Source organism: Podarcis erhardii (genome assembly GCF_964252035.2).
Source record: "Podarcis erhardii genome assembly, chromosome: 3".
NCBI lineage: Eukaryota > Metazoa > Chordata > Lepidosauria > Squamata > Lacertidae > Podarcis > Podarcis erhardii.
Window position 1 is genome coordinate 73,036,379 of NC_138507.1, and position 25,873 is coordinate 73,062,251.

The 25,873-nt window shown below is 41.9% G+C and overlaps 1 protein-coding gene across 4 annotated transcripts in view; it reads right to left on the minus strand.

Moving 5' to 3' along the window:
* Positions 1-25,873, minus strand: part of PDE10A (phosphodiesterase 10A) — a 188,185-nt gene that overhangs the window by 122,063 nt on the left and 40,249 nt on the right. For all 4 annotated transcript variants that reach the window (XM_081855168.1, XM_081855166.1, XM_081855167.1 and 1 more), the window contains exon 2: positions 20,143-20,211. In XM_081855168.1, the coding sequence (XP_081711294.1) occupies positions 20,143-20,211 (69 nt within the window). The remainder of the gene's footprint in view (positions 1-20,142; positions 20,212-25,873) is intronic.

A 25,873-nucleotide genomic window follows, 5' to 3' on the forward strand; every position in this document is an offset into this window, starting at 1 on the left:
ATATGGAGCCCTATGCAAGGGATTTTGGGGGCCAGTTGATTGCACATTGACTGTTTTGCAGTTTTGCTCTTGTAGATTGCTTTTGATGTCAGCTGCGGTGGTCAGAGGAACCTCAGGTAGAGAATGATTCTTGCCCCAAAGTAAAGCTAGTGGATGTCTGAATGATCTCATGGCTGTGCTATGGGTGGGTGGGTGGAGATTGCTATTTTGACAGACAATAGGGTATATTTTAAACTATTGCCAATCTTCCTTTAAAAATTAGGCTTCCCTGCATGTTTTATTGCATGTTTTATTGTGAATGCGTAGACTGGATTGTTCAGTTATATAGTTCCGCAGTGCTTCGCAGAATAACACAAGCAAAAATAAAAGGATCCTTGCCCCGATAAGTTTACAATTTAAGCTTTGACAAGTGGAAGTGGGGAGAATAGAGAAGGAAAGATAAAAGAGCACATCTTTCTTGCCGAAGCTCAGAACTCTCTGGGAAAGAGGGCAGTGATGCCTTTATTGCCTCTTCCTCTGCTCCGCTGTAAATATACTCTCTCTCCTTGTATCTGTCAACAACTTTCCACAATAAAAGTCTAGCATACAAGTTTTCCATGAGAAAGTCCATTTTTTAAATCAATAACACTTACATATGAGTAACTGGGCACAACACTTCAGACAAAGACAATCTGTTGGTGACAGTTTGTTCTTGTATGTGTAAATTTAGCCCCTTTTCGCCTTGAGCTGTTCCCTGGACAATGAGAGCACAAAAGAAGCATTTGAGCAGAAGACAGAATCGGCATCGAAGGAGCTTTTGGAATATCATCGTGACTTAATTCTAATTCAGGCTTTCAGGGATTTAATAATCTTGTGTATTAGAGGGAAATAAAGCTGTTCTACTGACAGAATGATGAGCTTCTGCGACGGGGATACAGAACTTTAAAATGAACAATTTTGTTTCATTTACTGAATAGCAATGTGTAGTTCAAGCAGCTGAATTTTATGAAGGAACAAGAAGAACAAGTGCAGGTGGGTGGAAGGAAGATTAATATATGGCCAGCTAGACATGCTAGAATCCATAGGGAAACCTGTCTGACCAGAGGTTCCTCTACTCGTTCTTATTCTACCTTTGTATGTTGTTGCACGCCACTCAAATCTCTGAGCAGTACGAGATTCCAGGCACTTACTCAGGATCCATGTTTCCTTTTGGAAGGAGGAACAGTGGAGACAGTGGTGTGGTGTCTTTAGGATATATGTTTTGTTTATACAACCTGAGCCTACGATGGAGAGGTTCACAGCATCAACACCCTAAATGGGTCTTGCTTCTCCCATAGCCACAGCCTTAGATTCAAGCAGAAATCAGCCATGACTCTCTTTGCCTGCAGCTTTTCACCTTCTGTTTCTAGCTCACATAACTCCAAACTCTGAACTCTGGCTTTATTCCTTCTCACTATCTGTGAGTTGAGGGACGTTTCCCAGAGAGCCCCTTCCTTTGGTTTCCTTACACCTCACCAAGAGGCTAGCCTGACTTGATTAGCTTTTAACACTTGCTGAGTCCAGGGATTAGAAGTCTGACACCCAGGGTGTCACCCCCAAGCCTTGATTAAATTCTAACACTTACTGGATCCAGGGATTGGAGAGGTCTGGCACCCACAAACTCCTAATAATATTTATCGAGATAATGTGGCTGCAGTACAAGCTGAATTAGTTTGCTCTCTACTTTCTGTTCCAAACTGATCTAAAATGCTAACTGTAGGCGTCATGTTAAATGAAGTGACATGCCATCTAGTTTCATTTTACAAGTAGCTCTTTATCTTCTGTTAAGTAATTTTAAAAATATATATCGTGCAGGGTCCTCTGTGAATTGCATCAGTCATGCTTACATTTACTGCAGCAGCTCTTATATAACACAGCATTTATGTGCAACATGATATAAAAATGACTGACCTGTGACAGATGGGCAAGAGATTTGAGACGGATGGGGTTGGGGAGTGTTCCAAAGTCTCAGGGACATAAGCATGGCTGGACCCATCATTAGACACACTGAGGCAGCTGCCTCTGGCAGCTGATTTCGAGTGTCATGAAAGGCCAGCTAATAGTTAGCTATGTTATTATTGTTGCATTTTCCCTGCCTGGGAGGATGAGTGGAACTTACAAGGTTTTCTGCCAAAAATAAAATAATATGCCTGGCCTTAGGTGCTGTATCCCTCATTTGCCAGGGGTGGGGGCTCATTTGTTGTGCCACAGTCAGTGTATTGGGCTGTGTACACACCATAAATTTAAAGTAGATCCCCCCACACACCTCAAGAATCTAGTTTGTTAGTCAGTCTGTAGCTTTGAAACTGAGCATTTGGAGAAGGATCATGGGAGCAGCCTTGTCTCTGATCCCAAACGCCATACAGTGACCATTTATTGTCTGGGGGCAGCGGGTAGAAAAGCCTCCTTCCATACCAGGAGACCAAATCTGTTTGCTTCATTACTGCCAGTCACTATATTGCCAAAATGGACAACTGGAACACACATTCCCCTCTCAACTTGTCAGCATGCACTGGCTGAATACAGCTCCCTGGCACATGTCTACTGCATGTTTAAGAAAACACAGAATCATAGAATTGTAGGGTTGGAAGGGGTCCCAGTGGTCATGTAGTCCAACCCCCTGCCATGCAGGAATCTCAGCACAAGGTTCCCTATTCAGTTTGAACCCATACTGGACTCTGCTTAGGTCTGCAAATGTGCTAGCAGTTTTACTGTTGCACCACTAGTGTAAAATACTGGGGAAATAGGAAAAAATGTCCAGAAAACATTGCTGGAGGGGTAATAGCTAAGTGGTATGATTTGTATGTTGAAGGTGTGGTCCTTGGCATGTCCAGTTCAAAGGATTGCATGGCAATCAATGTGAAAGACCTGTGCTAAGGGCTAATTCATGGCAGGGTACCTTCAATGGAACCACATCTTCACTGCAGCAAGCACCAAAGTAGCATAGGAAAACCAATAAGTGTGATTGTTTAATAAGGGGATTCGAATTGGTGTTTCAAAGGAATCTCTTTTTTATGTTTAAAATAAATTTCTTTTTGAAAACAATGTATTAGGCAATGCCATAGGGTTAGGGAAAGCTGACCTAAAAATGAGACGGAATTAATCAAAGAGCAAACAGAAATAGGGCTTGAACATTTAACAGCTTGCAGCTGGGAATTATTCATTTTCATAATAATATTAAAGCTTCCAAATTAATGTAAGGCTGGGTGGGTGGGTTGCATATTCAAAGAAGCATTTTTCCCCCTTGAAGATTTTAGACATGTCTTCAGTGTGACATTTGCAACACCCACACAGACCAACCTCTGGAGACCTGACAAACCCTACCTGATCAGATTTACTTTACAAACCATGGCAACACATTTGCATCGTCACCTTCTATTACTGGATACTATGAAATGTTGCATCTAACTTCAAGAGAATGCAGAGCTGTCCTTTCTCAAGCCCAGCGTACAATCAGAACTATGAATTCTGTCCCCACAAATCTGGTCACGCAGCTTAGTCTCCAAACTATTTAATACATCTTTCAATAAGAACAACTCTTCCAGTGCTGCATGATTCACACACTGCCTAAAACAATAGCCCCCTTCAGATACTATATGAAGATACGGAGGCTGAAGAGGCAAGATTGCATGTGCCTGATCTTCACAGGTTTGTCATAAGGTCTGGAAGGAGCCTTCTGCATGAACAGAGGTATACACACAGAACAGCCATTCACAGGTTTGTCATAAGGTCTGGAAGGAGCCTTCTGCATGAACAGAGGTATACACACAGAACAGCCATCCTGAACCTGGTGTCCTTCAGAAGGTTTGGACTACAAATGCCATCAACCCCAGCCAGCACAAGCATGCCGGCTGAAGCTAATGGGAGTTGTGGTCTGGAGGGCACCAGGTTAGAGCAAGTTAATGTAGAGCAGTGTTTCCCAGCTTTGGGTCTCCAGCTGTTTTTGGACTACAACTCCCATCTTCTCCGACCACTAATCCTGCTAGCTAGGGAGATGGGAGTTGTAGTCCAATAACAGCTGGAGACCCAAGCTTGGGAATCGCTGGTGTACAGCAAGGGAAACCACAGAATCGTAGAGTTGGAAGGGACCCCAAGGGTCATCTAGTCCAACCTCCTGGAGATCTCAGCTGAAGCATCCATGACAGATGATTAGGGATGATCAGAGAAAAGGTGGAACTACTCAACACCTACTTTGCCTCTGTCTTCACCCAAAAGGAAAGCAATGCCCAACCTGGTAATAACAGAATACATGATGTAAGGAGGGAGCTGCAGCGCAAGATTGAAAAAGAGATAGTAAGGGAACACCTAGCTCAGTGGTGGAACTTCATGCTCCGGCACCGGGGGGGGGGGCAGAGAGCAGGTGGGGGCAGGGCTGGCACACTTGGAGGCATGGTGCGCATCCTGGGGGCATGGCATGCTGCCTGCGAGGGTGTGGCACCCAGCGTGGGTGGGGGGCAGCCGTGATGGCATCCCACTGGGATCGCTCTGCTGGGGGCGGTGCGCTCCCCCCGCACTCCTCTTCCTCTGCCAGTGACCTAGCTACTTTAAAAGAATTCAAATCTCCAGGGCCTGATCAGATGCTTCTAAGTGTACTAAAGGAGCTTGCAGGTGTAATTTCAGAGCCTTTGAGATTTGCCTTATTGTCAGTTCTTGTTGTTTTTTTAATCAGTTCTGTTGTTATGATATGGTATGGTTTTAAACTTGTACCAAGTTTATATTACACATATGTTGGATGATGCCTTTGGAGGCTTTGTTTTAAACATATATTTGCAAACAATAGATTGTACCCAACTAAATTCTCCTCAGAGTAGACCCATTAAAATGAATAGGCCTAAGTAAGTCATGTGTTTTAATTTCAAAGGGTCTACTCTGGGCATGACTAGCACTGGAGTCAAACCAATGCAAATTAATAAATGCACACTCTACACACACTTTTTCTCTAATTGACCTTCATATAACTGTTATATCATGTGTGTGTCCTCATATATCAATATGAACCAAATATTGTTCAGAGTGAGTGACAATGTTTCTTTCCCTCGCGTGCCCTAACAACAACCATCCAAGGGGAGCTATCACCTTTCTCATTTAGCAAGTGAGGAACTGAGATGGGGGAAGGATGGCTTGTCCAGGTTCTTGGCTCCGGGTTGCTTTTGAGATTACATTTCCCCCACAATGCAGAGATAATTTCCATATAGGAAATGTACATGGCATAACATCTGACTTGCAGCGTATATGTGCTTTTGCTGTTATGAGCATATGCATCAGGCAATAAATACATATATTGGGGAAGATGCGAGGAATGAAGCCCTCAGCTTGGTACACAAATCCTAATCTTATTAAGTCAGCCCTGCTAAAAAGCTACCCAGTTAATAATGCTTTGAAAATTAATGCAGCTACACTGTCATTTTTCTTTCTTTCTTGAACTGCTGTGAAAACTTTGGTGGCTCTGAACTTTCAACGCTACTGGAAAAATACTGCTTCCATTAGCATGGATTGGAAGACCAAATATGGAATTTAACTCAACAGGATCATTGCATAACTTTGAGAAGTTATTTTATTTTAGGAACATTCGAGAGGCTAAAGGCGAATGGTCCATCATCCAAACATTATGGAAAATGAATTTTACAGGCAAGCTCTTCTAGATATTGGAATACCTGTTGCTAAACCTGAACTGCCAAAAACAACACACAAAATGACTGTGGTTTATACTGAAGTATCCAATTACTTAGAACCTAATAAAAACTTTTATTAGGCACAACAATAAATAGCATCGTAGAAGCGCTTTTGAATAAGCAGGTGACAGAGTGCTGATGGATCACTAGGAAGAATGGAAGAAGGCATTAAGGGTTACCAGAATGAAATGATTTTCTGTGATTGTTGTTGCTGCTGCTGCTATTTATATCCTGAAGTTCAAGGCTGGCAACAACGTCTCATAACTCACCACCATCACCAGCAACCCTAGAAAGTTGTTCCTAGTGGTAGAGCATCTATTTTGATTTCAGAAGGTTCCGGGTTCAAGCCCCAGCATCTCCAGCTAGGGCTGGGAATATCCCTAATCTGAAACCCTGGTGAGCTGCTGCCAGTCCGTGTAGACAATAGTCAGCTAGATGTACAAATGGTCTGATTTGGTATAAGGAAGCTTCCTATATACACGATTATTCCTTATTTACAAAGTGGAGGAACTGCAGCAAAGAGAGAGTGCCATGTTCAAAGCTGTTCAGGCCTAGACAATGATTTGAATACTCACCTGTCAATACCAAGTCTAAGGGGCATTCATGGGGAGGGGGAAATGGAAAATTTCAACAGTTTAAAATGCATGTGCATGTGATGACTGTGCACTGAACATCATGTTCATGGCACAGGTGCATGTGGCAGAGACCTGGGGCTCATCATGTCTCCCCATTGCATCAATATGTAGTAGAGAACAAGAGGCTGTCATTGTGTAGTAAGTCAAGTGGCCATAACTCTACTTTGGGGGCATTTTTTTTCCACCGTCACAAGGGACCAAGGGGTACTTTCTGTGATGAGCTAGAGCCAAGTTGAACTTTTAAAAATTAAATACCTCTAAAAATATATGTATTTGTTTTTTAAAAAGTATGCTGCACTTTCTTGACAGATAACACAAATCTGTTAACAACAACATTTTGGAAAACCTTGCAGGTCAGTCCTATACTATTTAAAAGTAAGCCCCACTGAGTTCAATGGGACTGAATCATAGATAAATGTCTTTCAGATGACAGATTCAGTCTGGATCAAAACCAGTTAAGAATCAAACTGAGAAACACATTACTGTAAAACAAATTTCAGTGTTTTGAAAGTTTGGGGGAGGGGTGTCTGAACACCATCAGTTTTTCTTTGAAATAGGTATTTTGTGGTATCTACAACAGTTTCTTAGATTTTCAGATATATCTATAAGCCCCAAAAGACTGGAGACCTCTAGATTAGAGAGAAATAACAACATAGGCATTGATAGCTTTCTCCTCCATGAAGTCATGGTTTCAGACTAAAACACAACCTTGATCTCCTCAGAGAAAAAGTGGGATGCAAATTAGGAATAAATTCATAACCAGAGTTTATTATAATTATCCATGCCCTCTTTTAATTTATATTTATTAATTTATTAAATTTATATCCTGCCTTTCCTCCCAAAGGTGCAAAGGGTTGCATCATGGGGGTCTTAATGGAATATAAGAGCAGTTTCAGAAACAGCTGCCCCCAGGTTTTCACATACAGATTACAGGTTATAGATTTTTACATACTGGGATTTTCATATGTTAATGCAGATAGGGCCAGCAACAATAATAATGTAACAAGTTGAGGAATAAAAGGAAGGAATATTTTGAGCAAAAGACATAGATGAAAACCAGCTGGTAAAGCTCGAAAAGTTGACTTGGGGGAGGTTTCATGTGAAATTAAGCTTAGACTCTTTGCAACCAAAGTGTTTGAGTGACAAGCTGCTTAACTTAATTGCAAGTAAAAATGAAGTTCTTTAAAACTGAAGAGAACGTGAAAACTGCAGTATTGTTAGCTTTAAAAGGAACATCAGAAGGAAAGTAAAGATGATTTTTGAAGCGCATAATGGAATAATGAGACACAAATAGCTAAAAAATATGAAGGATAACAATAAGATTCCCACAATGTGCAGTTGGGCTATAAAAACGCACACAAGCGCAAGCAGTTTCACGTGTGGTAAAAGATAGGGTTATGTAAATATCAGTATTTGAAAGGAAATTAATGAGATGTGCTTTTCTAGACATAAACACAAATGCTGAAAGCTCAGGGTATATCTACACTACAGACGTCTACTGCAGCTTTATGGTAGATAGTCATGTGAGCTTGACCTCACCCTCAAAGGCACACTCCTCCATTGTCTCCCAAGACAGGTGCCAAACAGTCATGTTGTAGAGGGCAGGGTAACCAACACTGCCCTCCAGGATTTTTCGGACTCCCAGCAGCCCCAGTCAGTGTGGGCAACAATCAGGGATGCTGGGAGTTGTAGTTCAAACATCTTTAGAGGGCACCATGATGGCTAACTCTGGTACGTATTGGACTTTGTCTAGGGAGGTCTGGCTTCAAATCCTTAATCGGTCTTTCTGCACACTGGGCACCCTTGAGCCAGTCACCATCTTTCAGCCTAACCTTCCTCACAGGATAGTTGTGAAGATCATATGCTAGCATCTCTTAACTGCACAAAAAAGAGTGTGATCTCTTTAAAAGATAAGAATAACTGTGTGAAAATTTGCTGAAATTTAATTTTACTGTTTGTCTGAAAATGTAAAAAAAAACAACCAACCCACGCACAAAAATCTCTTTGAGCAAGAATAAACTTTAGGCAAGCTACTATTTTCTTGCATTGCGCTAATAATACTGCTGACCTACCTTTCAGGGTTGCTGTAAGCACTGCTGAGATAACGTGAAGCACTTCAAATATAAAGCACCTATATAAGTTCTAGGATTATTGGATCAGTTGGTTTGCTTGTTACATTTAGATCCTGCTTTTCTACCAAATGGTCTCTCTTTTTAGTTTAGGTGGGGGCAGTAAATTTTAGAAAAACTTGGAGTGAGTTTGACTTTCGGAAGACTTTATCTATAACCAAGTAGAGCTTCTTAACATGAATGTATTTGGGAACAAGGTGATGATGCTTCATAAGGTGACAAGCATTACTTTCCAATTTCCCATACTTGTCTTTGGGTGTGAGCAGGTGACAATCAAACTCCACCCCTGTTGATCCAGGGTTTTTTTCCTCCTTATTTTGATTATATTTGATTATTTGGAATGGCCTGTTTGTTCTACAAGGCAAAGCTGGAGGGAAAGGAAGACCATTGTCACCGTGGCACATTCCTTTTGTCTGACTTGCTTCACATCCTCCTTAATTGCGTAGCTATGCAACTTATGTGGCAGCAAAGTATGCTGCTGTCTGAGGCCCGGGTCAGCCAAAATAAACACGAGGGCAGCGAGAATTAAGGGAAAGTGAGATAAGGCAGCCATAAACACGCTGTCCTCGAAAGCACCTGCTCCGTCCGGTGGGATCAAATAAGGCCCTCAATCTGGCCTCATTGACGCAATTCCCAACACTTTCCAGGTTTTCAAGTTATCAATAAGGCAGTGAAAGTTAGAGCAGCTGCTCAAAATGGTTTCCCTGGCTTCCTTAAATTGACAGAAGCCTCGAGTGGAGGAAGCTGCCAGCAGTACACTGTTCCCTTTTGCGGCACTCAGACATTCATCTCTGCATGCTTAACCCCATTGTCTTAATGGGGTCAAACATGCATAGCTCAGTGCAGCCTTGCACTGAAGAGGAATGAGGAGGCTTAAGCGTAAGCTTGAGTCAGCTCAGGAAAGTGAAGATGCCACACAAGCATATCCACGTTAAGACAGGAAGGGCTTAATAGGGTAATGTTTGATTTTCCTTGTACGATGCTTTTCTACAAACCAGGGACAGTTGAGGGGGTCTCTGTGTTTCCCAACTGCACTTTGAATGTGTGGTGCAAACAGCCTAAGTGGAAAAATACTTTAATTGTGATTTTCCCCTATTCCAGCATATCACCTCACTCACACACAAAGACACACAAAATTCGGAGACTTTTATGTGTATGTGTGTGCTCTGCAATGGCCTTTGAATTTGGGAGCCATAGAATTTATGTGGGTGGGGAGAGAAGGGACAATGTTCTCCACTGTTGCTTGGAAGATACACCAAAGTCCAAATAGTGGCAGTCCTTAACAACTGTAGCAGCATACCTGATACTATGGGAAAGATTATGTACTTGTAAAAATACGCCCCGTCACAAATAAATTCAAGTCGGCAACTGCCCCATATTAACTGAACTATTATGTACTGCTGTCTCCCCATGATCTGGACAACCTTCATTGGCAACAATCCTAGAGATTTGCCCTGCAGCAGAATGGATAAACAGTTTTCCTGCCAAGTCATCGTGGATTAGCTACAGCGGTGGCGAGGATAGCAGGATATGTGCAAGGGTAAGAGTTACAATGCATATTCCAGCTGTAACGTGAGATGGGATATTTGGAATGAGGCAGCATCATCTGAAGGAATGTTTACATGCTGTGGAAACGATGCACAGCATTTGGACTAGGCAGAAGGGCAAGTTCAGCGTCATGCTTGTCCTGACATCAAAGCACACTGGCCCCAAACTATTGGTGCTTCAACTCCAAAGATTCCACCACAAAGCTTTAGATACGCATGCAGATTTATGCTAAGATGGGAGATCACCACAAAGGGAGAAATTGCACGTGACATGGGAGACCAGTGATGAGATTCCCAGTTTGTTTGGGTTTTTTTGTTTTTAAACTGGAACACAGGCTTGGAGGGTTGTGGTTTTAATTGCAGCAACTGTGCTGGCATGGGGTGCTTAACCCTTTCCCCATGGGTGTTTTTGTGAGCAGAATCACATATTGCACGGTTCTTCCCCAACTTGCAGTGGGGAAAACCAGACAACCCCCCCCCCAAATGTCCCTGGTTTGTAGGAAAGCAATGTATTCGTCCACAATTATTATCACAGACCTGGCCTCTGGGGGGGCGGGGAGTTAAGCTAATACAGCTGCTACAGCAATCAAATTTGTAGGTCACCAAAGCAGCATTTCAGCAGTAAACTAAAATTGGGATGCTTGTTACATGTCTCTCATGTATTCTTTAGTTTGGCTGTAAATAAAATTATACTCAAATGTAGTAGCAACAACAGTTCAAGATTCTGAAGTTTTATACCTACACTTGATCTTAGCCAAAAGGCAGAGAAGCGAAGTTTTATATCAAATACATCCCAGATGAAGGAAAGGTAGAGTATTCAAGACTGTGGACTGAACCACACATGGATGTACCTCTTTTAGCTATTACACATTTGATGATCTACAACTCAATGTGGACTGATCCATTGAATCCATTCACCCATTTATGTTGACACTGCATGCTCCCCGCTCCCCGCACCCCCCTGGGATGCTCCCTGCTGCTGGCGCACCCCCACGGATGGCTAGTCCCACCCCACGGGCTGCTCCAGGTGCCGGAGCAGCTAGCTCCGCTTCTGGGTGGCAGGAGAGGCCTAAGAGGTAAATCTCCCAGAGGCAATAAACCTGTGGGGACAAATGGCTGAGAATCACAAGTGGGAGAGTTCTGCTACCCTCAGGTCTTGCTTGCAGGCTTTCACAGGGATCTGGGTAGCTTCTGTTGGAGCAGGATGCTTGACTTAGATGGCCTGATTCAGGACCAGCAGGCTCTTCTTCTGTGCTTATTTATAAGGTCTGAATACTTGTGAGACTGCTGAGGAACACCATTCACTGCTGGAATACATGGGAGCTGTTCCAATGCCTCCTGTCCCATTTCACTGAACCAGCAGCCATTGGATACTCCTAAACCAAGGCCTACCTAAGACATTTTGCAAGCAGCAAAGAGTGCTTCCTCCCCTAAGTCAAAGCCCACAGTGCTTAAGGCCAACCGAGTTATCATGGTACCTGAGTCAGAAAGCACCACAATCACTTCTCTCATTCTCTAACAGTAAAAAAATTTAACAAGCAATAATAATAAATTACTGACAGTTTATTATCATTTACCTGAGGCAGCTGCCTCATTCTACCTAATGGTAGGTTCAGCCCCACATAAAGCTGCTCTCATTAGGAAACAATTCTCAGTGGGTTTTTCCTATGCATGTGTGAGAGGATTTGTTCTGGGGTACTGCTGGTCTGTAGGCAATGCCCTTGAGAGTGTGACCTGCAATAAAACGAATGATTGCCTTATCAGCTGCCATCCACTCATGCAGGACATTTTCCCTCTGACATTTCAGTAGCTGGAATGAATTCTGGCTTTCCTGGCTCACTGTATCAGGGTATGTAGCATGGAGCAGATGAAACTTTGGATGCACTTCTGTCTTTTCCCAGCTCATTTTCATTGGGATCTCATGTGTGACCGCAGCAACTGCCCAGTCAGCAAAAGAGGCCTTAGTGAAAGCATTATTCCCCATCTGAGGATGATTGACATTTCTGTCTGCAAACTACTTGCCACATTAATACGGCCTTGTCTCTATTTTTAGTGCCATACATTTTCAGAAAAAGGGTCTACCCTTTTGACTTTCTCTGTCAAGGGCCTGAAAGTGTGGTTTGACCCTTGGAGCCCAAACTAAGGCCAAGAGATACAAGCTTGCTTAAAGTAATAGCTTGCAGCCAATTACTTCAAAGTCACCATCCGCCAGCATGCATTCATTCATTCATTCAATCATTTGAAGTATTTATAATCTGCACTTTCATAAAAGTATAACAAGGTGATTGTACAACACTGTAAATACTGGGTTGTTAAAAAGCAGGAATTCCTATTGCAAAGGCCCATCTGAACAATTTCATTTTCAGAAGACATCTAAAAGAAGGCTGAGGTGATTTCTGCAGATGAGTATAACATTATTCATGTAGTGTGGAAAAAGTGGATACAATTTTATCCATCTCCCGTATTACTAAGACCCAGGTTCACCCAATTAAGCTAAAGGATGGGGGAGTCAGGATAGAGAAAAGCAGATACTTTGTCCCACAGTGCGTAACTAAACTCTGGCATGTTCCGCCACAAGATGTAGTGATGGTCCCTAACACAGACAGCTTTGAAGGGTGATAAGACCAAATTCATGGGGGATAAGGCTATCAAACGCTACTAGTCACGATGGCTATATATTTCCTCCTGTATCAGATGCAATGCACTTCTGAATATCAATCATTTGGGAGAAGAGTGCAGTCATGGTCGTGTCATAGGAACAGAAGAAGTGTGCATGCACACGAAAGCTCATACCTAGAACTAACTTAGTTGGTCTTTAAGGTGCTACTGGAACGGGGAAAAAATTATTTTGTTTTAATTTATTGCAGTTTAACAAGCGTGTGGTTTCATAAACGGTATCGGTCAATTACAAACATGGGGTGCCTATCCAGTCCTATAACTTCCGCTACCTGCTCTCACTCACTAAACCACCTCTCAGATATTTATTTGTCAGTGTGGTGTAGTGGTTAAGAGTGGTAGACTCGTAATCTGGTGAACAAGGTTCGCGTCTCCGCTCCTCCACATGCAGCTGCTGGGTGATCTTGGGCTAGTCACACTTCTTTGAAGTCTCTCAGCCCCACTCACCTCACAGAGTGTTTGTTGTGGGGGAGGAAGGGAAAGGAGAATGTTAGCCACTTTGAGACTCCTTTGGGTGATAAAGCGGGATATCGAATCCAAACTCTTCTTCTTCCTAGTTCCTAACTGTTCCTGACTCAGCTTATTTCGCTACAGTAACTCAACCTCCCCACAGACTCTATCCCAATTCACTCCCACTCCAACCAGCCACCCAATTCACTCCCACTCCAACCAGCCACCCAATTCACTCCCACTCCAACCAGCCACCCAACTCCCAATGAACTCCCCCTTTACCCTTCCCAGAGCTGGTTTTATAGTCCCTCTGTCTCCACCCCCCCCCCCCCGGGTTCTGATTGGGTAACTTGTTTAACTATTTCACCTCCAGCACTCTCATATGTTAATGTCACAGTCACTATGTGAACAGAACACTGGACTGGACTGGACTGGACTGGACTTTGGTCTGATCAATTGGGTTTTTTCTTAAATTCTACAGCTTTAAAAAATGGCCCTAGAGCATTCCTTTCCTAATTGATTTCTGCATCAAGGATTGGGAACCTGTGGCTCTCCATATGATAATGGCTTAATTTCCATCAGCCCCAAATAGCATGGTCAGGAACGATGGGAGTTGTAGACCAAGAACATATGGAGGGCACAGTTTCATAACTCTGATCTTCAGGGATTAAAGATGCAGACACATAAAAAGTCATCTTCCTTGTTTCACATCCTTTCCAGAATTATTCAGGGGAAATTGCCTGTGCTGCTTATGTTTCCATGCAAGTCTTTCTCTTAGCACTTAACAGCTTTCTGACTAATTCTGAATTAGTTTTATGGGGGAGGGGGGGAGAAGAAGATGATTTCAGTTTCTCTGCACTCCAAACATTTTCCTGCTTGACAGCTCTGCCAGTGTGGGGGAGAGATCTGTGATGGCTTGAACTCACGCAATAGAAGTTACTTTTGAAATGTCTTAGCTATTCAAATGCAGATTTTGCTAGCACCGCGTATCTGAAGAATTTCCTATACAAACCTGTGTAGGATTTTATTTAAAGCAGGTGTCTGTCTTTTTCAGCATTTGTTTACATGGCCAAAGAGACACGAGTGTGTTCTTTGCACATAGTGGTATGTACATGGCGGACTTGGAATTTCCTGTGTGGATGCAATGATCTCTGCAGGAAAATTATTACGTTCAAAACGGAGAGGACCGAAATAAGATGGTAAATGTAAATCAGCTGGAGGAAGTAACTGTCTTTTATGTCCTGAGAATGATCATCTTGGTGAACCACAATTGCTACACAATTGCAATTTTTAGTGGGTGGTTCAGTCATCTTCCCTGTCAAATTGTGCTTCTGTTGTGTGAGGACAGCACATCTTTCCAGTACCCAATCAGCAAGATACAGTCACTGGGGAAAATGCATTTCTTCTCCTAGCTACTATGTACTAATGACTATATTGTGAAATTACCCTGAGTCAAATACTGTTCAATTTTTGGCACAAAGAAGCGCTTTGGAGGTTAGGAGCTTCCCAAGCTTATCTTTTTCTTTTTTTTCCATCCCCCCCCCCAAAGATCTTTATTGAAACTTAACATATATACATAATAACCAAAATTCCCAATGATTTCCTCACATAAAATATAGTTTCTAAATTACAACAGCTACTTAATTGTACACTTAATTATAAAACCCACCACCCACCCTCTACTTCCCTCCACAGCAATTCGACTTTCTTTATATGTCTTTCTACCTTTTTTCCTTGCATTCTATAATAAATTATTTTTGTTACATTCTGATTTTTCTTTCTTTCTTTCTTGGTTTTGTTATTGCTTACATTTCTTATTCAAAGCCTATTAGCATGTCATTTTTAGAACAATATTTTGACATATAATCTTCGAAATACTTCCATTTCATTCTTAACTTTTGATTTGATTGATATCTTATAATTGAAGTTAATTTTGCCAAAAGAAGCGCTTGGGAGGTTAGGAGTTTCCCAAGTTTATCTTTTTAGTGCTGCCCTCCTTCCAGATAATCTGCTGCTCTAACACCAGTTTTGTTTTGTTTTGAAACCACAGCATCATGATAGTAACAGCAGCACAATCACACAGCTGATTAGATTTAGCAATCTGACCTAACTTGGGGAAAGTAGGATAATTCAGAATTAAGTAAATGCTCTCACTCTGAATGAGCTTCATTTGTTCTCAAAGGTGTTGTCAAGGAGTTGACTATGTTGCTGCTATGAAGAAAAAGGACAAAGGAAAGAAAAAGTCATGTTTGGAGCTTCAGCCAGTCACAGCTGCAAAGAGATTCACAATGGATGCTGTTTCCTGAATGCTAGGTGTGTGGAGGGCACAGTGATGAGGGGGTGCCTTCTCCCTTCATTATCTCTGGGCAATCACTGAGTCACTGAAAAAGGAGGGTGCTTTTCATGGCAAGAGAAGAATAAAAGTCTTCAGACCTCCCACTGGCTGGCCTGCCTTGGTTTAGCTCGACCCAACTGGGGCCATCACAGGGAGAGCCCTCAGACACTGAAACCTTTGACAATCGAACAGTTTTTAAAAGAATATACAGTGGTACCTCGGGTTACAGACACTTCAGGTTACAGACTCCGCTAACCCAGAAATAGTACCTCGGGTTAAGAACTTTGCTTCAGGATGAGAACAGAAATCGCATGGTGGCAGCGGGAGGCCCCATTAGCTAAAGTGGTACCTCAGGTTAAGAACAGTTTCAGGTTAAGAACGGACCTCCAGAACGAATTAAGTTCTTAACCCAAGGCACCAGTGTGTGTGTGTGTGTGTGTGTGTGTAGCCCCTTCACCCCCACTTTTGTGTCACATCTTACTCTATGAAGAGCAACACTTGACACGATAAAGGTTTTGTCTAACTGTAGATTGGAGGAGGGTTTCTTATGCACCAACATCTTTGCTTTTTGTTTTACAACCCAAAACTACATCGGGGCATAACCAGAAAGGAGTGGGAGGAAGCCAGAGTTGGCAATTCTTGAAATAATTATTCTTGAATGAGTGAAATAATTCTGGTACCTGGGGGAGGGTTAGAGGTAGAGCCCCCCAGTGCATCATTTGTGGCTCTGTGGCTTTTTTTGCAGGTTGGGGTCTGGATTCAACACATTTCTGTTAACTGAGACTTGTATGTAACAACATACAACACTTTTTTGCAGGCTACTAACTTCTGTGGGATTATTTAGTTGGTTATATTCACCAATGCTGTGCGGCCCAAACAAAATTACATGCTAAGAGGGGAAAGCCCGTCATGTTTTTCTGACAACTGGCCCAGAAACATGCCAGCCAACCCTGGCTTGACTAGGCTTCCTCCTCCATCCCACCCTGATTAACTGAAAGCCTAGTGACTGCCTGCTCCTGAAAAACTAATTACACATTCCCTCTCATTTGTAGCACGTTGTTTTCCTTTCTGCCTGTGTGTGCAGGGTACGCTCATAACAAAACAGCATTTTCTTATTTTTCCCAGCCTCCCAAATATTATTCTTCCATGACTGCACTGAATGGATGCGCAGGCAAAAGGGTGTTCAGTCCAGAAGAGAGAACAGTGCAAAGGCAGAGACACAGAAGTCGTGCTGCCCTCTAGTGCACAAAATAACAATAGCATTTGGAGGATGCTATTTTCTAGAGAAAGCACAGAAAAAAGTATTTGTGAGGAGATATAATAAAGCACAAATGAAGGCATATCCTTGCCACGATTAGTCTATAAGATCCCTCTTTGTTCTCAATGTAAACACAACGAGCAAAACAGCAATGTACATTTTGAATCAAGCAAAATGGCTCTGTGCAAAATCACTTGGGTGAAGACATTTCATTCAGTGATGTGTGTGGTGTGAGAAAATTTCATGAACAGCTCTGGCTCTTGCAGGACGCCCATCTTTCAACCCTGTACGTCTTTCAACCCTTCACAAAATATCCTCATGGAGGAAACACATGCAAGCAAAAACAAATGCCCCCTTCTCTACCTTTGCCGTTTGTTTGGGCTGCAATCCTAAGCATACTTACCAGAGAGTAAGCCCCATTAAACTCCATGAGACATTCTTCTGAGTACACAATATTAAGATTGCATTGTGAGATTCAGAAGTAAGAGTGTGAAACGAAAGGAGAGACGGCTCCATTGAATCTTTTGACCTCCTACTCATACTGTGACCCCTAACTGGATGTGAAAATAAATACACATGCAGAGGAAAATTAAATAAGAGAAGATTGGGATGGTGTGCACCACAACAATGGGAAGGGCAACTGGATTGCAATGGACAATATCACAAAGAGCCTATTTACTTTTTAAAATCCTTCATAATAATTATACAACCATGTCATAAACACAGTGAGATCATTGGTCTTTTATTCATTGAAGGGATTTGTGCCTTTGGCTTGTGCACCTACCAAGCAGATCCATTTGTTTATAATAATAGTCACTCTGTGTGCAGAAGCAATGAGTCGGCTGAGATAGAGGTGGTCCTGATAAATCATGGCATGTAGCTTGAGCCATAGCAGTGAGGAGAGTGGTGCTCTGCCATCCATAAAAGGCATCTCCTCATTGTACAACATTCTGTGGAGTGTATGTAGCCTGTTATTATTAATGCCCATTCCTGTAGCACTTTAAATGTGGAGAATCGTTTAAAATCTCTCCCTGTTCATCCCAGCTATCCTGTTTATGACTATTCCTTTTTACATGAGAGCAACCGAGACACAGAAATGGGCCACCCAGCATGTATGTGGTTGTGCAGAGGTTTCACTCAAAGCTTTCCAAGTCAAAATTCAACATCCAACCCACTAAACCACAAACAGGCCCCCTTTTTGTTAGGATTATCCTTCCTGCACACTATTAATAGCATGCACACTTCTTCAGATACACTGAAGAAGTATCTGAAGAAGTGTGCATGCACACAAAAGCTTATACCCAGAACAAATTTAGGTGGTCTCTAAGGTGCTACTGGACAATTTTTTAATTTTTTGTATTTATTTAGACTGCGTCAGACCAACACGGCTACCTACCTGAAACTATTAATAGCAGTTTTACATTTCTATGTATTTACATCGGACCATTTATCAGTTGCTTCAAGCATGCATGTGTACGTGTATGTGCAATATTATATTTGCATTCCCTTCCATCGCAGAGCAATAGCAAAGCTGTCAAAACCAAAATAAGCAACAGAAAGAGCATGTCAAAAATGACTCTTAAAATCCTTCACAGAAAGCACAGCATTCCCAACCAAAATGTTAAAATTCAGGCACTGGTGCACATAGGAGTAGCAGTGACAGCTTTACCTTCCTAGCCAGAAGAGAGAGAAATGTCAAATGTAAACAGTCAAAAAAAACCTTCAGATGCAGCTCTTGCTACCCAAGTGTGTGTGACCAAAAGAAGCATTAAATACACCGAGGAGACTGTTGTAGGAATCAATGTGGGGTGGCTCTGCCCTACTCCACTACCCCAGCCTGCCACTGGATACAAGCTTCAATTTAAATAGTCTCTTATCCAGGCATGGTGAGAGCATTTACTAGCAAATCCATAAGACAATTCCAAATTCTCAAGGATCTGAGCTGCAGTATCACCCTTCTTGAAGTGGACTATCTGGGTATCGAAAATACTGCTCAGAACAGTTTTCAGATCCTCTATCTTTCTTGGGATAGCAATTCATGTTAGGGATGCACCAATGTTCACTTGTTCTAATATGGGAGTGAATGCAATGCTTCGGTGTCACAGTATTCACTGAGCTCTCACACATGCACACACCACATTTCCTGATAGGCTTCTGCTTCAGTGCCATTTTCATTAAGCCGGGTCTTCTTCTTGGGACCAGTGATTCCAATCGATAGAGAACCACAGAGTACACATAAGGATATCACAGGGCTAAGCAACCAATCAGACCTGAGAGTGAGGGCAATGCTTCTTTCATCAGCACTGCCCCAAGTTTTGAACTGATTGGTTTAGCGCCTTTTCTGGCTCTTAATTGTCACAGCTCCACCTCATCACACATCCTGTTTCTAACCTGAATAGTGAATGTATGGAAGATCTGCCGTGCCCCCATTCCTGTGTTATCTAAGTGTTGCATGCAAGTGTGGCAGTGTGGGTTTTCGATTGCTGTTTCCAAAGTCTGTTAGCAGCTCAACTCTTTGCTGGTGTTGAGTAAAGGATACAGGTAACAGAGGAAGTAGCATTGCTTTGTATCTCTTTAAATCTGTCGCAACTGTGGTTGCCAGTAGATGCAACAGTAACCCCCCCCCCAATTCACTTCTCCAGCAACCCACAGAACATCAATGATACATTGCAGCAAAATTAAAATAAACCTAAAATGACAAATGTCACCAAAAGATGAAAAAGACAAAATCACTGTGGAGGAAATGAGCAGTTTAGTGAAAGTATCTCTGAAGAATTCCAGGTTGAGAAGAACATCAAGTTATAAAACTTAAATCACATCATATTAACACTATATGGAGAAGATAACTTGATGAGGCAAGGGCCCTTTATAATAGCTAGGAATGTAAGTCAAAAAAATTTTGGCATGTTTCTATTGATATATTTTATTTTATAGGATATAGATAATTAGTTGGGCTGTGCCGAATATTCTCCATATTCTCCAGGCCACAAGCAGTAGATCATAGGGGAAATGCTTGGGGATATTTTAAAAATAATTTGCCTGGGCAAATAGTCATCTTTTGTATCCTGTTTGGCACCATTGTTTCCCACCACTGTTTTGACACATTGTTTCTCAACTCTGATTATCCCTTCCTTCTGCTTCCCAGACTGGTCACATGCATGACACCAGCCAATTACCATATAGTAAATAGGATGATGTCACAATGCAAAATAGTCAGATATGGCCATTTGATTATGTCACTGATCGCAAGAAAGGGCAATAAGAATGAAACAAACATTTTTGGAAGCAATGCCAATGAAGTTGTTTAAAAACATGAGTGCTTTTTTAACACTGCAGAAAATGATCCTAATAAATTTGGCTCAGCCCTTCTAATTACTGTTATTTTATTAAATTTCCAAATAGCAAATGATTATATACTATACCAGTTAGCTGCTGCAGAGTGCGCTGCATCAGGCATTTCTGTGCCACAAAAGTACTTTCTGAGTTTGTTCCTATAAAGATAGCAAACAAAAGAGAAGGGTCACAACATCCTTAGGCAAAGGGTCAAGGAATTCTGGTTTTAAATTCTACTGTTTATTCTTCCCCTTTTCTTTCAGCCATTGGTGCAAACATTTTTCTCCTTCACTGTTTGTATTTTATTAAAAAAAATACTTCTACATCACCTTTCTAGGCAATGCCTGTCCAAGGTAGCTTACAGCAGTAAAAAAAAATACAAAATTTCTAATGAAAGGGATATAGTCTCAAGTGCCAAGTTCATACTGATAAGAATTGCAGGACTCACATACCAATCACACCATCATCGGTGGTAATAATAGCAGCAGCAATAGTAGTATTCATTTATTTAAATGTTATTAAATTCTTTCAACATATAACTACATCCTACAGATAAATAGAGAGGAAGAGACACAGTTACATAAAGCAAGGACTGAACATGCCATGCATCAGCTGATGCACAGAGAGTTCAATCCTGCTTTGTGCCACATCTCTGCCCACCCCAGTGGGGTGACCCATCTGCCAATTTTGTGATGTCAATAGGATGTCAGATGGCTGGGAGGTGGGTGAGCCAAAATAGCTTCTTTTAAACTTCTGTGTTCTATCAATATACAGTATTACCAGTAAATATAAATTATTGTGGGTATATAAATAATATATTGAAATCTTTCCTATTATCTTTGCTGAAATTTGAGATTCCAAAGTCTGCTACTGCTGCGGATCCTGCCTGAAGTGGCTGCCCCTTCGCCTTATGGGGGTGGCAGTCATGGGGGTGGGGGTATAAAGATCTGGCCTGCTGGTCCAAAAAGGTTCCCAGTCCATGCCATACACCCTACACTGAGTAGAGGGTTGAACTAGATGACCTCATGGTCCACTCTAAAATTACATCATTCTATGCTAGCATAAAGATAACTGCATAAACTTGGGAAACAAAACGAGAGGATATAAAGCTTGTCCACTGCAGCACCACATCATAAATAATGCATTCCCAGCCAATTCTGTTTTGAAGTTCCTACTTGGATAAAAAGAACTAAATCAAAAACCTTCAGTCAACAAGCTACACTGATTTCTGTACAGAATTATTATACAATAGACTTAAAATTCCAGACTTTGGGTTAGACTGTTGACTTGGGAGCAAACAAATCTTGGGCTTAGCAAGTTATTTATGAAAATATTAAAAAGATTCTAATCCATCCTCCAATAAATTATGCCAAATATTAAATTGCCAGCATAACAGCAAATCTGTCCCCTACTCCTCTAATCCAGGCTGCTTTTCCTTCAAAGCTTATTTCGCTACTAGGCTACACAAACATGTGTGTCTTCCAATCGACCATGTGTTGCAACAGACTGCCTGTTCTTGGTGGGAAATTTAGGACAAGATGCAAAAAGTCTATGAAGAATAGTTAGAAATGAAGCAGTGGTGATCAGATTTCAGCGATAAAAGTGGGCATTAAGTGCACACTCACAGTGCAATTAAACATACGTTTTCTTGGAAGTTAGGCCCACTCTATTCAATGGGACATCCTTCCTAGTATGTGTGCTTGGGATTGCAGTCTTGGACTACAGTCTCCTCTTATATGGTCATGTCCTGCTTGTAGGCTTCCCATGGGCATCTGCTTATGAAGAAAATGCAAGGCTGTGGGCTCATCCACACTTCCTAGTTGTCCCATGCCTAGTAAGCATGAGGTTGAGTAGTTGAACTGCCATCTAGCATACTCCTTCAGTCTTGGTTGACTTCTTGGTCCTTTATAGCTGAAGGAGCGTCTCCACCCCCATTGTTCAGCCCGGACACTGAGATCCATCGCCGAGGGCATTCTGGCGGTTCCCTCATTGCGAGAAATGAGGTTACAGGGAACCAGACAGAGGGCCTTCTCGGTAGTGGTGCCTGCCCTGTGGAACGCCCCCCCTTCAGATGTGAAGGAAATAAGCAGCTATCTTATCTTTAAAAGACATCTGTTTAGGGAAGTTTTTAATATTTAATGCTGTATTGTTTTTAACACTCAGTTGGAAGCCACTGTGGCTGGGGGAACTCAGCCAGATGGATGGGGTATAAATAATAAATTATTATTATTATTATTATTATTATTATTATTATTATTATTCAGTGGGATTGAAGCAAGTTGCCTCCTGACTGCCAGTATTTTGCAACAATTCAATTCAAGCAAATACTGGAAATGTAGGCAGTTCAAAGCACTCTGTTGTTCTAGCGCAGCAGATCCACTTTTTTAATTAAAAAAAACACAGACTTTTGCAGCTAGGAAAACTATGGGGAATGCACTGAAAAGTGACAGATGATTGACAAGAAGACATGTAACTACCATGCAAGCAAATCAGAAAGAATTCAGGATGAGTGCTCAAGCGAGAGAACCCCACTGCAAAAAATTCAGAATGAATGTTCCTTAAAGACGAGACATAACCTAAACTCTGCATAAGCTTTGTGCAGATGAAACAGGATGATAAAAAAAGATCACAGGTTAGAGAATCTCCCCATGAGGAAAGGTTTCAATGTTGAAGACTTTTTAGAAATGTGAGTAAGATAAAATTTATAAAACCCTGCATGGCATGGAGGAAATTTTTTATGCTTCTCTTGTAACACTAGAACTCATGGACTAGAACTCCAACGAAGCTAAGTGCTAACAGATGGTTAAAAGAAAATACTTCTGCATGCAGCACATAATTCAATGATGGAACTCACAGGAGGCACTGATGGCCATCAACTTGGGTGGATTAAAAAAATGGATTAGATAAATTCATGGAGTATAAGGTTGCCAGTGGCTGCTAAGTGTGGTGGCTATGCTCTGCCTCCACAGTCAGAGATGCTTCCAAATACCAGTTGTCGGGCATCCCAAATGCAGGGAGTTATGTTGTACTTGAGTCCTGTTTTCTAGCTTCCCACAGGCAGCTGGTTGGCCACTGGGACAACAGGACACTGGACAAAATGGGCCACTGGTCCTATCCAACAGGCTCTTAAAGCTTGTAACAGGTTGTCTGGAGGAATCTATCTGCAGAATTCCATAGAGAGACCTCTGTGTTATGACACCTTAAATACTAGCAAATTTATTTCAGCATAAACGTTTGTGGGCTACAGCCCAATGCATCAGATGCACGAAGAGTTATCCCCATCAGGTAATGTTTATACATCTGATTAAATGGACTGCCATTGATTAAACTTATCCAAAAATATAGGTGCTAGTCTTCAAGATGAGTCCTTGTTATATATGCAGAACGGCAGCCTGTAAAGTAACATGATCCTTCTAAGATAATGTTCCAGAAGTTCCTACTTCACTTTCATTGTTTTGCAGTACAGCATACACACCATGCCTTCTTCATAAGCGAAAACCTCTCTGTTTATGAGTAAGGAAGCAAGTTGCCAGAGGTGTCGCAAGCGTACAGGCACTGCTTGTTAATGACACAGGGACCCTACTGTTCTTTTTTTTTAAAAAAAGAAAAAAAGCCTTTTGCCTCTGCAAGGTGCACAAACTCTTTCCGCCTTCAGAACTGACATCTGATGAAAGGTGTTGCCCCAGGATTGCTGAGAGGTGATGAGTTAGTTTTAAGGCCTGCTTGCTGGGTGGACTCTTTCTTCTTCTCTTGGTAGCTCTCACAACAAGGTGCTGGGCTGTGTATTAACATTCTGAATCTTTGCTGTTGGATTTGTTAGCATCAACAAAGATTATAAAGTATAGCATAGAGGCCTTTGCTGTTCCTAAGCCAGCTATTCCTCCCAACGGAGATCAAAGACAAAGCATGTTTTGGCATCCAAATTTTATTCCTTCGAAAATACATAACTAGTATGTTTCTATTTGCTAGAAGCTTGCCATTATATTATAGTGAATCTATATTATTAGCATGTTCTGGGTCTAAGATGAAGCAAATGTTCAGTACAACAAAATCCTCACTTTTGTTTTGGGTGATCATGGAAATACCATTATTCTACCTGTAGCAGATTTCTCTTTTTGGAATTACAGGACTACAACTGGTAGACTATACCTCCCATCTTCTTCATTCAACCATTTTCAATGGCAAAGTGTAAAAACGCAGCATTAAAATCACCAGTTGTTCTATTCTGAACTCCACATTTCATGAAGAAACTGATTGGAGATTGTTTTAATATACTTAATTATACCCCATCTTTCCTTCAAGGAGCTCAAGATGGCGTACTTAGTTCTCCTTCCCATTTTATCCCAGCCACAACCCTGTGAGGCAAGTTAGGCTGAGAGAGGGTGACTGGCGCAGGGTCACCTAGTGAGCTTCATGGCCGAGTGGGAATTTGAACCCTGGTCTCCTAGGTCCTAGTCCAACACTTTAACCACACCACCACACTGGCTCTACTCTCCTGTTTAGATAATTTACACACTGCTTCACTGATTCTGCAGGACTGGTAATTTTTGTTGTTGTTCATAAAGTCCTGGATTGCTCTGTGGATTTGGAGGGGGGGTCAAGAACAAGGGGGTCTTTGTCTTGTAAATAAAGAAACACATTCCCTGTTTTTATGTACAAGCTAAAATTAAGAGAAGGCAACAAAAGGAAACAAAAGGCAAAGAGTGTACAATGCCCCCCAAACAGCTTAAGCAGTCATGGCATTGTTGCTCATCTCATTAGAGACTGCAGTGTGGTAGCTATTGAAGTTGGTCATAACTCAGGCTATGCTTACATTTCAACAGAGCCTTTGCCTGTGTGTTCTCCTAAACATAACACTGTGACTAAGTATTTTATAAACACATCCGTTGTTTTTTTTTAAAGATGGGTTTGGCCAGGCATTCAAATATTATTAATATTTCAAATCTGCAAGCACTATGCAGAACAACATCCGGAGAATGATTCAGGCTAAAACCAAAAAGGACCAGTGGCATAGCGTGGGGGGTGCAGGGGGGGCCGGCCGCACTGGTCACAACATCTGGGGGTTAGGGTTAGGGGTAGGGTTAGGGGGCGCAAATTACTTGCCTTGCCCCGGGTGCTGACAACCCACGCTACACCACTGAAAAGGACAGCTTGAAGAGTTGCCATATAAGCAACAAAAGAAAAAGAAAAGGCCATTGTAAAAAAAAAAAAGGCAAGCAAGCGTAAACACCAGTCACAGACCTGAAACCTGCATGTGAGGATAGCTGATGGTTGAACAATTCTGGAAGTTACCATATAGGTCTCCCCATCATGTCTCTTCCAGTCCCAGTATGTCACTGCTACTCTAGACAAACCCAGGACCAAACCAAGAACAAGACATTAAATGTAGGCTGACCATCTTTATAGAAGGCGCCCTTCTGTTTGAAGGACTGCGCGAGGGTCCTCTATCTGAAGAGTTGTCTGGCCCAAGTACATCTAAAAATAAGCATAAGAAGAGAGTGGAGCGGGAGGCTTGAAGCTAACCTGACCCTTTCCCCAGGTAATAGCTGGACAACAGACTGAACAGAAACATAGGTGACCTGGTCATTGTCTTAAGGAGCCCCCAACTGCTCTCCTTTCTTATGGTTCTTGTGTCATGTTATCCACTTAGAATCTCAGAATTGTAAAGTTGGAAGGTTCCCCGAGGGTCATCTAGTCCAACCCGCTTCAATGCAGGAATCTCAACTGAGAGCCCACCATGTTCCAAGGGAGTCCATTCCACTGCTGAACACTCTTACTGTCAGAAAACTTTTCTGTATGTTTAGTCAGGATCTCCTTCCT